Source organism: Lipotes vexillifer, unplaced genomic scaffold, assembly GCF_000442215.2.
Source record: "Lipotes vexillifer unplaced genomic scaffold, Lipotes_vexillifer_v1.1 scaffold88, whole genome shotgun sequence".
Lineage (NCBI taxonomy): Eukaryota > Metazoa > Chordata > Mammalia > Artiodactyla > Lipotidae > Lipotes > Lipotes vexillifer.
Genome location: NW_006779887.1, coordinates 410,628 through 424,119, shown reverse-complemented (window position 1 = coordinate 424,119; position 13,492 = coordinate 410,628). Strand labels below are relative to the sequence as shown.

The 13,492-nt window shown below is 42.4% G+C and overlaps 1 protein-coding gene across 1 annotated transcript in view; it reads left to right on the top strand.

The window, feature by feature from the left end:
* EGLN3 (egl-9 family hypoxia inducible factor 3) overlaps positions 1–13,492 on the top strand; it is a 27,974-nt gene that overhangs the window by 8,947 nt on the left and 5,535 nt on the right. The window contains exon 2 of the mRNA XM_007453028.1: positions 13,354–13,473. Coding sequence (XP_007453090.1) covers positions 13,354–13,473 — 120 coding nt within the window. The remainder of the gene's footprint in view (positions 1–13,353; positions 13,474–13,492) is intronic.

The following is a 13,492-nucleotide window of genomic DNA, read 5'->3' as shown; positions in this document are numbered from 1 at the left end:
AATCCCAAACCCCCACACAAAGTTGGCAGTGAGTTTTTTTTTTTTTTTTTTTGGGGATGGCTTCTTTTCTATTTATATTTTTTTGCAGTTTAATTTGGTTGTTTGGAGTAGGTAAACAAAACTGTTTTAAACGTTGAAGTTTCATTCAGGAACGTGCAATATTATTGGTCAAAATTTAGCTATTTTGTGCTGTTTTGGCTTTTTGAGGGTTTATTTTAGGCTCCCTGTGGAACCTTAAGTTTTGTCTTTTTTAAAAAAACTAAATTTTGTTTCTCTTTCACAGTAGAAATCCTTGAGGAGGGAAGTATTTTAAAGATACCTACTTTAATCAGAAATCACCTGCCCTGGGCTTCCCTGGTGGCACAATGGTTGAGAGTCCGCCTGCTGATGCAGGGGACACAGGTTCATGACCCGGTCCGGGAAGATCCCACATGCCGCGGAGCAGCTGGGCCCGTGAGCCATGGCCGCTGAGCCTGCGCGTCCGGAGGAGCCTGTGCTCTGCAACGGGAGAGGCCACAACAGTGAGAGGGCCGTGTAAACAAAAAAAAAAAAAAAAAAAGAAAAAAAAAAAAGGAATCACCTGCCCTTGGTTCTTGTTCTCCTTGTGATCCATTTTAATGAGCTTTGCAGGTGTTAAGCAGTGTAAAACCCAATGCTAATCAAGCAGTCTCCATGCTTCAAAAACAAAAACAAAAACACACCCAACCGTGCTCTCTCCCCATTGTCCACCGTATATGCTGTGAATTTAGCGTGCCATTTAAGACCCTCCACGTCTGACCCCATCTGACCTTTCTACATTTAATCTCCCACTGACAGCCTTCCTTCCCTCCAGATCCCTGAAGTGCTAGAAACGGATGTGCCCAGCAAACCAAGCTTCCCCATTGTCTTCTCCTCAAAAATCCATCCTCCTGCCTTCTCCGTGAAGTTCCCTTCTGCTTCCTAGAACTCTGGGTGGCTCAACCCGGGCCACCCCAGTAGATTTCTTTGCTGCTTACCCTGCCGCCCCTCATGTACTTATAAATTCTTTGAAGGCAGAGACTGTTAAGCTTGATATATATTTTTAGTGCCTCCAATAGTCCTTTACTGTTGACTTAATTTCATCTTTAAAAGGAACTTCGATTTTAAGGATGTCAGGGTGTCAAAAAAAACCCTATAAATATATACATATATATTTTTAGAAATTTCATGTAATGTCTGTAACATTCATATTAACGTATTTCCATACAAATAACCTAAAGAAAGTTTAGTATTAGTTGTTTTTTTGTTTGGTTGGTTGGTTTTTTATACAGCAGGTTCTTATTAGTCATCAATTTTATACACATCAGTGTACACATGTCAATCCCAGTCTCCCAATTCAGCACACCACCATCCCCACCCCACCGCGGTTTCCCCCGCTTGGTGTCCATACATTTGTTCTCTACATCTGTGTCTCAACTTCTGCCCTGCAAACCGGTTCATCTGTACCATTTTTCTAGGTTCCACATACATGTGTTAATACACGATATTTGTTTTTCTCTTTCTGACTTATTTCACTCTGTATGACAGTGTCTAGATCCATCCACATCTCAACAAATGACTCAATTTCGTTCCTTTTTATGGCTGAGTATATGTGTACCACATTCCATTGTATATATGTACCACAACTTCTTTATCCATTCGTGCTATAAATATTTTGTTAGGCCAAAAAAGAAAAAAGAGAAAGAAAGGTTTTACAGCTTCTTCCCTAATTTGGTGCTAAAGGGTTTAACTATTTTATTACATTAACAGGCTGTGAGGGACCATCTCAAAGGAGGGACTTTGGCTTTGTAAGGTTTTTTTTTTTTTTTCTTAGTTCTGATACTCTATGCTTGGCCCTAGAAAGTACCAAGTCACATCAGATCCTGGCAGCTCATACTTAGAGGTCTGCCTCAGAGAAGCCCGGGACCACGAGGCTAGGACCCTGGCTTCTGGTCCTTGCTCAGACCGTGGCAGGCAGCATCTCAGGACCTTAATCTCCACTTCTTTAGGAACAAGGTCGATTTTTATTTTTATATTTGAACTTAATTTGGTCAGTACCTTATTAGGCACTGGGGTGGACATTTTACATTTTATTTTGTCTCACTGTGATCTTTGGCAAGTCAGTTCTCTGAGCCTCACTGTCATCTATAACATGGGTACAATAATATAAATCTACCTCCATATGGTAAGGAATTCGATGAAAATTGAGACTATAATTTTATTTGAGAGGGCAAATAGGTGCTTTCAGTGCCTCTGATTGGATTCCTGAAGAAGAGATCTGACTCTATCCACAGTCACACCCCAGCGCTGACAGGACAGTAATCCTCAACAATGCTACAGAGTTGCACTTGGAATGTTTCCTGCCGGTTTCAGGAATCACCATGCAAAGGCTATGCCAGAAACTGCCCTATAGGAATTCCTCTCACTTCCTGCTCTACCCACCACCGCCTGTTCTCCAAGTTAACTAGTGCAGGTGACTAATTCTAATTCCCCTTGACCTTTTATTATTTAGGGTGAGGCATTGCACAAAAACTCTTGCTTTGCCACAGCAGCAGCAGCAGCATCTGGAAACATGCTGTAAATGCATGTTCTTGAGCTTCTCCCCAAACCTAGTGAATCAGAAGCTCACAAGTCCTCCAGGCAATTCTCATACAGGCTGAAGTTTGAGAACCACTGAATAAAATGAATATGAGGAGGCTAAATGGGGATGGTGCTCTATCTTCCTAGAGTTTCTCTATCAGTGAGCAACTAGGCGTTCAATCAGTTGATCAGATCTGAGCTTGTTCATTGCTAAAACTAAAAAATGCAAGTGTTTTTGTTTCATTTGGGAAATTTTTGAGTTAACATGTTCTAGAGTTTCTCTATCAGTGAGCAACTAGGCGTTCAATCAGTTGATCAGATCTGAGCTTGTTCATTGCTAAAACTAAAAAATGCAAGTGTTTTTGTTTCATTTGGGAAATTTTTGAGAAAAACACATTAACATGTTAAGTACACACACACACACACACACACACACAACTCACACAATTTTTCTATTATTTTTTCCAATAGAAGTTAATTTTCCAGAACCAGAATTGGAGTATAATTTGGAACTGATTCTCTCCTGTTGCGTTGAATGGAGGGGAACAATCTTTGTTAATATCTGCGCAGTATTGCTCCCCTGTATCCTACAGCCTGGCAAGGAGTGCAAGCTCAAGGCACCAGTGAGAACAAGAGAGCATCGTAGTGATTTGGGGTGGGAACAAACTGGAAAAGAACAAATGATTCTGTCAGTATTGAGGAGCTATTATGCGCTAACTGAACACCACACAGAAGCCTAGGGTTGTTTCTGACCCTCTAGGGTGAGATGGCTGAGGTGTGGGACTCTTTGGGGAAGGAAAGCCGAAACACGAATCCAGCTTGACTGTAATCAAAGGTTTTACTGGGTAGAGATTGGAGAGTAGCTGGCACTTGCCTTTTCCTACTTCTGCATGGAGGGCTTTGATTTCCCAGTTAATATAGTTTGAGCCTCTATTTGATACGCCATGATAATCATCTGAGAATCCTTTGTTGTGTTATCTTGAAGGAAGACAATTTCATTCATGGTCACTCTGGAAATAATTGCACCTGTTTTCAGTGAACAACTTTTTCCTGATATTTTAGAAGCAGTGTTTAGCAGTGGGAAGACCATGCTTAGTTCTATAAAGTCCCGTTAAGTCACTTTTTGTCTCTCCCAGTTTCCACGTTTGTAAAATGGGGCTTCTCTTGGAGCCCCATCTTGAAGGGACATAGGTACAATTACATTCACCATAGCTGCCCCCTAGACTCAGAGCCAGGCAACTCCTTTATTTCTAGCCCCCTTGCTGCTCCCCAAAGTATTTTATACATTTCTCTCAGAAGAGACTTTTACTTTTCACGTGTCTGAGTGGTCCTCTAGATATCACCCCTCCTGTAAGCCATAGTGGCTCTGTATCCAGCGTATTCTAATTCACTTGATATTAGAAAGTTCTGTACTCAGTGAATTCTAATTAATGTGGTAGTAGTGGAGTTAAGAGTCTCCTGGGGCTTCCCTGGTGGCGCAGTGGTTGAGAGTCCGCCTGCCGATGCAGGGGACACGGGTTCGTACCCCGGTCCGGGAAGATCCCACATGCCGGGGAGCGGCTGGGCCCGTGAGCCATGGCCGCTGAGCCTGCGCGTTGGAGCCTGTGCTCCGCAACGGGAGAGGCCACAACAGTGAGAGGCCCGCGTACCGCCAAAAAAAAAAAAAAAAAAAAAAAAGAGTCTCCTGAATAAGCTTTGCACCTGAGTAAGGAAAACTTGTCTCATCCCTGGGATTCCTTGGAGTTTACCAGATGCCTTCCCAAGGGAAATACACTTTTGTATTTCCTTTAAGTTTTTTAATTGGTCATTTGCTTTCTGACTTTGAAAAAGTCTGAAAACCTTGGCTGGTGTTCACCTGAGCTAAAAGGAAAGGTCCTGGAGAGGCTGACTTCCTTCCACAGACCCCGAGGTAAGGGGAAGACAGCCTGGGGAGAAGACTGATTGCTGACCAACTGCATCCCAGTCAGATATGGGGCTACAGAGCTTAGAGTTGGCTTGAGTTTGTCCTGCAGTGGGAATAACCAATCAAAGGCAACTTGGACAACTAGTGTTTTGCTGCAGGACTGAGTCAGTTTCCTTTGCTCTGGGCTTTTGTTGAAATACAACCCCACCTGCACCCTACCCCCTACCCCCTTGACTGCCCTGGAGCTTTTAGTTCACAGACTCAACACCAAGGACACTCTTTTTTTCTTTCTTTCTTTTTGCATTTTGTGATTTTCTATCATTATGGCAAGGGTGATAGGTGAGGGTGAGAAGAAGTCAAATACTTCAAGAAGAACCGAAGATCTTAGTTCTCTCAAAAAAGAGGTGAACCGGTTAATGTTAGACAAAGGATAAGCTGCGCCGGTAAAGCGTGAGGTCACTCTCTGTGGCCAGACTAACTGGCTTTGAAAAGGCCGGTTACCTAAACTCCTCGTGCCTCGGTTTCCTCATTTGTAAAATGGAGATAATAATGGTTCCTGCCTCGTGGAGCTGTTATGAATATTCAATGAGGTAATATTTGGGAGGCACATAGAACAGTGTCAGGCACGTACACATGTTTGTTCAGTAAATAAATGTGCCTCCCGAGTTTCATGAGTTCTAGTTCTGACTTGCTGTGTGTCATTCCTTTCATTCAGCAGATATATTTTTCTAAGTGCTAAAATCCAAATGTGAATATAAGATCTGGATTCCTAGAAAGTTCTTTAACTTTTTCTTTTTCCAACATAGTTACCTTGTCCCACATTAAGACTCCTCAGAGCGACTGGGAATTGCAAGTAAAGTGTTTCCTGGTTTCTCTTAAGAACGTTGCTTCAAGGCATTTTTCTTGACATGTTTTGATTGGTAACTATATATTTTTGTATATTACTCAATAAAATCTTGTCTTACCAACTGTATTTAAGTTATCATGGCTTCCCTCAAGTATTTTAGGATTCATTCCAGATGAGAATTTAAAGCCGACCATATTTAATTCTCTGACAATCCTGCGGTCACAGACATTCTTTTTTTCTATTCAGCTCAAGCCTTTAGAGAGCTACATGTAAAGTTTTATTTACTGATAAGTCTGTTTCTCACATCAAAGGAAGTTAAACGTCCCTACCCCCATATTGCCTTAAGGATTACTCATGAATTTGTTTTTCTGTAGGAATAAGGTAACTTCTAGGACAATATGATAACTTCCAGGGTTAATGACTTCTACTGAAGACTTGTGGGCAGGGTGACTCAGGACAGGTGACCGCTGCTCACCTTCCCCTTAACCTGGAAATTAAATGAGAGAATATGTGTAAATTGCCACCCTAAAATGCTCCCTGGCTTCATGGGTCTTCAGGAAATGGCAGTTGTTAGCGATTTGAGGGAAGGTAGTGGAATGGATACGGTTAAATGCTTGTGTTAATGTCCTCAACCCAGGGCCTGGCTGACTTTTGCGGATTTCATAATTGCAAGGAAGCCCTTACTGAGTACATTTCTCTGGTGACTGGGGTAATGATGGGGGAGGGCTTTCCCGTGCCGGTTCCCTCCGCGGGCTGCCGGGCTGTGTGCTCGGGTGTGGGCTGGCTGCCACCCTCACGCAGCGCACGTAGCCCTGTCACTCAGCCGTCACCCCGCTGGCCGGGAGCCAGGCCTCTGCGGGAAGGGCCGCCTTCCCAAACCCAAACAGCCTGTATTGCTGTGTCGATGTTCCGGGGCCTGTTTACTGTGCTTAATTGCAGGACTCTGCTTGAATCCCCTCCAAGGAGAGGAATTAAGCAGAATTCGAAAAGGAGTGACAATAGTCTCTTAAATTCCTGGCCTCTGAGAGTTTCAGTGGCTTCTGGGGAAGGGTGGTTCATTCAAGTTCAGGGTGATTTACTCAGGTTCATGCACAAAGTACAGGATCCCCCGAAATAGAATCTTGAGCTAGTTCAGTTAGACCTTACAAGCCCCTGAATCCTTTGTGACCTTATGCACGCTTGTGTGTGTGTGTGCGCATCTATGCCTATTTCTGAGAGTGGGTGTGGGAGCCCAGCTCTTTAATGTAAGAATCTCAAGGAGCTAAGAGAACTGAGTAGAAGGTTTCAGAGTCTTGATAGTTGTTGATAGTTGGTTGAATGATCCCAAAGTTAGGATCAAGTTCATAGTAAGGAGGGGCATTGATGAAAAAGCTCTCCCCGAGGACAGGTTTTCAGGTGAATATGGTAAATTCCCTGCCCTTCTAGGCAGGATGCTCTTGCCTGATCAGGAGGAACCAGCAGGCCTATTTCACCAGAGCAGCTGAGAGTTGCGTATATCAATAACTTCTGATTTTTCATTTTCAGAATTACTGAAGCTCCTGCATTTCAGCAAAGTTCAGGTATGGGGGCATAATGATTATTGTTCTAAATTGGAGGTGAGGTTATATGTAGCAGAGTTCTGGGTACGTGGGTTCAGGGAGAGGAATTTTTAGTGTGGATTTAGGGCACACGAGGAAGGCAGAAGTTCCCAGGATAGAAATAGAATAGTAGAAGACATTGTAGTGAAAAACTTGGGGTTCGTTTTCAAGATTACTTACCTGATGGATATTAACTGTCTGATGTTCTGAATCTTCTGAATTGTGTGGTCAGATGCTGAAACTTTGGGAAGGGGAACGTGGTAGCTGGACACAGCTCTTGCTATTGCCCACCAAAAGCATATTTCCCATTTCTCCCTCATTTCGTTACATCAGTCTTTAACTAGGGCACTAGGAGGAAGGAACTAGCTAGGCTTGCTCTTAACTAATAAGACAGGTAACAAGCAAGATGCCAAGATAACTAGTGACAGTTTGCACACTTGTTTCCTTAAAGTGCCTACATTATCTCCAGCTAATTTCTTTATGCCAGTCTAGATGACGTGAGAATGAATATAAAGACTCTAAAGCACTTTTTCTGCTTATGAGCTGTTCATCGTCACACTGAGAGCTTGCTTTTTTGTAAGAGGCTGGCCGCAACGTGAACTCTTGTTTAGTGACATTTTCTTGAAACTGTTGAAGAAAGCTTTGCATAGTTGCAACTAATGTTGTAAAGATGCGTTGTAAATATTGTTTTGTAGGAATTTAAGTGATTTAGGTTATATATATATTTTTAATTTTTATTGAAATATAGTTGATTTACAATATTATGTTAGTTTCACGTGTACAGCAAAGTGATTCCCTTATACACACACACACACACACACACACACACACACGTATTCTTTTTTAGATTCTTTTCCATTATAGGTTTTTACAAGTTATTGAGTAGAGTTCCCTGTGCTATGCAGTGCGTGCTTGTTGGTTATCTATTTTATATATAGTCATGTGTATATTTTAATCCTAAACTCCTAATTTATCCCCCACCCCTTCCCCTTTGGTAACCATAAGTTCGTTTTCTATGTCTATGAGTCTATCTCTGTTTGGTAAATAAGTTCATTTGTATCATTTTTTAAGATTCCACATGTAAGTGATATCATATGATTTTTGTCCTATTTAGGTAATATAAATTGGACCCATTTCTGGCCAGAAAACTTCAGCTATTACATTTGCTTAGCTGTTTTTCCAAGCTAAACAAGGTGCATGGCCTTGTGTATTTCTTCTCAAGTCTTTACACATCTAATACTCTATGTGGTTAGTGTCTTATGGTAAAGAGAGGAGGGATCCTGGGCCCCCACTGCTATATCCAGAGCGGACATGGGGGAAGGACTTCAGGGGAGAGAGGTTTGGCAGAGGCCTGTGCAATGTGGATGGCACTGAAGGATGAAGGATCTGAGCCTGGTAAAGAGAAATGGGGAAGGTGCCTCCTTGTGGCTCAGGAAGTAATACAGAGTAGCTTGATCTCTTAGGAGAGCCTCAGACAGTGATCTCAAAATCCAGCCTGATATGTTTTTCTGTGGCCCTGATTTAACAATCGGGATAAAAAATATACAGGAGAGTTTACATACAAATCCGGTTCAGTTCCCTGCTACTATCCTAAAATCTGAAGATTTTGTAACACCGGCCCCTCATTGCCAAGGTTAGAAAATTCCCTAGCTGTAGTTAGCATAGTACACACTCTAGAGTTTTGACACATATATACCTGGTTGGCTTCAATTTTTTTATGTTACTTGCAAGTGCCACAGGCTATATGAGTTTGCCAGCCCTGGGTTCGAAGCTACAAAGCACTTAAGTAGGATCGGATCCCTGAAGGGGAGACATTCTGAAGCCCCAGTGGAGGGGAAGACAAAAACATGCACATCATCAGTTTTAAAAATAGCTGACATTAAGCAGCATTTAGTGTGTGCCAGGCCTTGTGCTGTTTTACATGGATTTTACATGGATTATGGATTATCACCTTCCATCCTCATAAACCCATTTTTCTGATGAGAAAACTGAGGTGTGAAGAGGTTAAGTACAGGTTATTCTGTGTTTAGGTTACATTTTATTAAAATATGCTCTGCTAGGGACCATTCGTAATTCAAAACAAATCCTTACCAAGATTGGCTGGTATTTCTGCTTCACAGTTAGAGGGGCCTAGCGTTTGGCCGTGGACCAAAATACCAGTTTAAAGGTCACTCAACCTGGCAGCTTTGAAGTTATGCTCCTCTTGACAAATTTTTAAAAATGGATTCATATTTATTGCAAATTTGGTAAATAAAATAAGACTTGATTACTATTTTAATTTGCTGAGTTAAACTTTATGTAAAACGTCACTCTCTTTTTTAAGATCAAGTCATACTAGTGACTGACGCTGAAGTCATGAGTGATGTAAAATACGTTTCTATAAAACATCTATGTTGTTGATTGTTTTTAGAGAAGTGGTGAATCTGAGCGGAGGCTGGGATGGGACAGATGTATCCCCTTCCTACCCATGAATGGACAATGGAGGTCAATGATGCCAGTTTTTTGAAATGGTGTATATATGCGATCAAACTGGTTTCAATTAAGAACATTCTGTTTAGGCACTGGGATGGAAATCCTGGACTTTCCTTTTTCAACTTTACCTTTGGGATTGATGAGAGATGGCTTTTTATGAAGCCAACTCAGTAATACCCCTTAACAGAAACTGTTTTCTTTTCCACCTGTGGCATTTGGGGAGCAGATTTTGTTACTTGGCTTTGGCTGTCAAAGTTCTGTATGTCTGGGGCTTCCCTGGCGGCGCAGTGGTTGAGAGTCCGCCTGCCGATGCAGGGGACACGGGTTCGTGCCCCAGTCCGGGAAGATCCCACATGCCACGGAGCAGCTGGGCCCGTGAGCCATGGCCGCCGAGCCTGCGCGTCCGGAGCCTGTGCTCCGCAACGGGAGAGGCCACAACAGTGAGAGGCCCGCGTACCGCAAAAAAAAAAAAAAAAAAAAAGTTCTATAGGTCTGTGTACATTTTCAAAGAATCCTTACACATTTACTGCCTGAACGTAGCCGCCTAGGTATCCAGAGCACATATCTCTGGTCTAGAGCCAGTTTGGGAGCCTGGGAGGGGTTCACCCCTCTCCACTCATTTCCTTTTGCTAGAGAGCTATGGAGAAGCCTCTGGGCATGGTGCAGGGGGTGGGGGGTGTCCACGATGGGGCCATAGGAAGGGATGGTGAATACATAAGGGGACATGTGGATTTATCTGCCCATCCAAGAATAGAAGTATAGGACTAAATTGTATGTGCTATTGCAGGTCACACTAACATGTTATTAAACTTGTATAAATTTCAAATATTAATCTAGTCTGCAAGTTCTGGCAAATAAAAAGTCGGTGATAAGTGAGACTTCCTCCTGCTGGGTGTCGATGTTATTGCGCAGCGTGTTTGTCACGTGATCATTGAAGTACTCTGGTGATGTTCTTATTGTCCTGGAGCGTCCTCCTCCTCTGTACACTCTAAATCCCTTCCTGGCTTGATGAGGTTTGGATAGCAGCTCTGTAGAACTAACTGATCAGTTTCTGGGGTTTGTTTCTGCCCCGTGCATGATTTGGCATAGAAACGCATGATGTTATTGAAGTGAGCCTTGCTTCTCAGCGCATCCTTAGCCTCCTGGTTTTAGACTGTGTCAAAACCCAACAGATACTGGGAATGTGCCCAAGCCAAGACCCATCTCCTGTGGCTCTTGTCCAGAAAACACTGATAAAATTGGCCTGTGTAGTTTCAACAGGCCCACTGAGGCTCACAGTGATTTGCTTGCATTGTTTTGAACTTGATGCTATGGTTTCAGGAACCAGGAGAGAAGGTGAAGATTCACTCTGGCCAGAAAAATTCTCTATATTTCTCTCCCTTAAGCAATCTGATACTTTGCTGACACTTAGGAGTTTTGTCCTAATGATAAGTCCACTGAAATGTGCTAGCTCCTTCTCTATGCGTGGGTTATATAGATGCAGCAGTACATACAAAAGGTTGTACTTTTGTGAGTTTGTATCTCTTTTTATCAGTATTTAATCTAAGCTGAGTCCTGAGGCAGTTAAGCACTTCCTAATGCCCTGAAGAACTCTGTTGCTGCTTCTGGGGTTGATGCTTAGATAGAGTCTGAGATCTTCCTGGACCATCAGAGGCTGGGTAACCCAAGCCATTTTTTACAGGAAAGAAACCAAGCCTGGGATCACATGATTAGTTGCAGAGTAAATTAGATGGCAGACATCCAGACCACTGACCTTTTCCTTAGAGTAGAGCTGTTTAAGAATATAAGATTATGTAGCATTTTTTTTTGAATTGTATTTTACTTATTTTTTTATACAGCAGGTTTTTATCTATTTTATGCATTTTAGTGTATACATGTCAATCCCAATCTCCCAATTCATCCCACCACCACCACCTCCCCCCGCCACTTCCCCCCTTGGTGCCCATACGTTTGTTCTCTACATCTGTGTCTCTGTTTCTGCCCGATTATGTAGCATTGATGGAGTACTTTTTCTTCTTTTCAGAGCTTCACAGTGGGGAGAGGCTGAGTTGGTAGGGAATTCAGCCTATAATTGTTTGTGGCTTAAGTGACTTTCATTATTGGCTCAGTGGTGGCTCTTATAATCCTAATAGCTGCTTCCAGGGATGGGTAATTCCCTAGTCATTATAGGCGACTTCATTTATCTCTCCTTCCCCAGCCAGACTCATCATTTCTGTCTGCTACCAATCACCTTTCCTCAAGCCATCCTTTGCTTGGTGGTACCAACATTTGTTAAATCTCGATTGCAGTAGCCTCAGAATTCCACCTCTGAAAGATGTTCAAGCTCACAGCCTAACTTCAGCTCTAAGATGACATTGCATTGACATTTTAGACATTCAAAGGCAGGATATGGGGATTGCTAGCCGCATAGGGATATAATGCTTGAGAGATATGGTGATTTAAGCCTTAAGATCAGCGTAAAGCCAAGTTACTATTCAGCCTTATTTTTGTTCTAGTATGCAAGAAGCCTTTCAAGTACGTGCCTAGCTCATGTCTTCGTGTTACCACTGGGAGTGACTTGGCACCCATGGTTTTGAAGCTGATTCATTGAGCCACTAGTGTAAATAGTTTGGGCTCTACCTGACTGGTTATTTTACCAGTGAAACAGTCTTGCCATTTATGAAGGAAAATGTGAACTGGATCGCTACATGTATGTTTGAAGATATGCTTTAAAATGACAAAAATCTCTATTGATCTAGGCAGAAAGTAAACTTACTGTTTAGAAGAAAGAGCTGTTTGCTATTCATTCATTTATTTATCAAATTTTAAAACAAAACAAAACACAAAAAGGGAATTCCCTGGCGGTCCAGTGGTTAGGACTCCGCTCTGTCACTGCTGAGGGCCTGGGTTCAATCCCTGGTTGGGGAATTAAGATCCCACAAGCCCCGTGGTACCCCCCCCCTCCCCTCCAAGAAAAAAATAACATTTAATCAGATGCCTTCTGTGCATCAGGAACTGTTCTAGACACTAAGAATACATCAGCAAACAAAACAGAAAAGATATCCTTTTTCTCACCTTGTGTTGACAATATCTTCGCTGCATGTATCTCATCCCTACAAAGATATTTTAGAAATAAGGCAGTGTCCTGTGAAAAGAACTGGCTTTTTACACTTTGTCTAATTTTTTCTACTCTTTGCTATAAATTTTCCAGGGAACAATTAGAGATTTGTTACCCTCTTCATAGTATTTCCCTAATAGTAATTGTTAGTAGGATTGTTAGTTTGGCTTCCTGCTTTATTTCTCCACCTGACTGATACAGGTAGCGCTTGGGCAAAAGGAGAATTTCAGGTTATCATTTAATTTGATAATTGTCAGGAGGAAGAAGACAAGCATTGAAAAATGCATTAAGATGTGTCTGTGGCTTGTTCTATGAACTGGATCTGACTATCATCTATGCTGACAAGTCGGGGCACAGCTTCCATTGACCCTCCCCTCTTCTTTCTGTCCTAAGCATTTTATTGAACAAGTCTAACCTTTATCTCCTTCGTCATTGGTTCCTGTCTCTTTGTAAATGCAAGTACCTTTAGCCATTGATTCGGTGATTCAGGGGCACTTGTCAATAATGCATAATCCCTAAACTCCAAACCTAGTGATTATGATTTTGCGGCTCTAGGGTGGGAACCCAGAACCTGCTTTTTCAAAAAGAAAGATTGAAGAAAGGCGGGGCATCCTAATGACAACCATAGACACTGCCCAAAATGTTCTAGAATTGTGGGAATATTGTTGAACTACTTTCCACTGGGCCGAGCCATAAGGTATAACTTGGCCGTTAATCATATACGCTGAAGGGTCCAAATTCATGTACTGTACATGAAGTTAAGAAGCCAACAGTCACCTATGTCATGTGGCACCCAAGGAGACTGTGTTACTCAGCTGTTCACTGGTGGGAGAAGATTGGTTCAGCTTTGTTAACCAGCTTCCTTGGGATTTCTCCATAGGCGATGGTGGCTTGCTACCCAGGAAATGGAACAGGTTATGTTCGACACGTGGACAACCCCAGCGGTGACGGCCGCTGCATCACCTGCATCTACTATCTGAACAAGAACTGGGATGCCAAGGTACTTGAAATAATGGGAG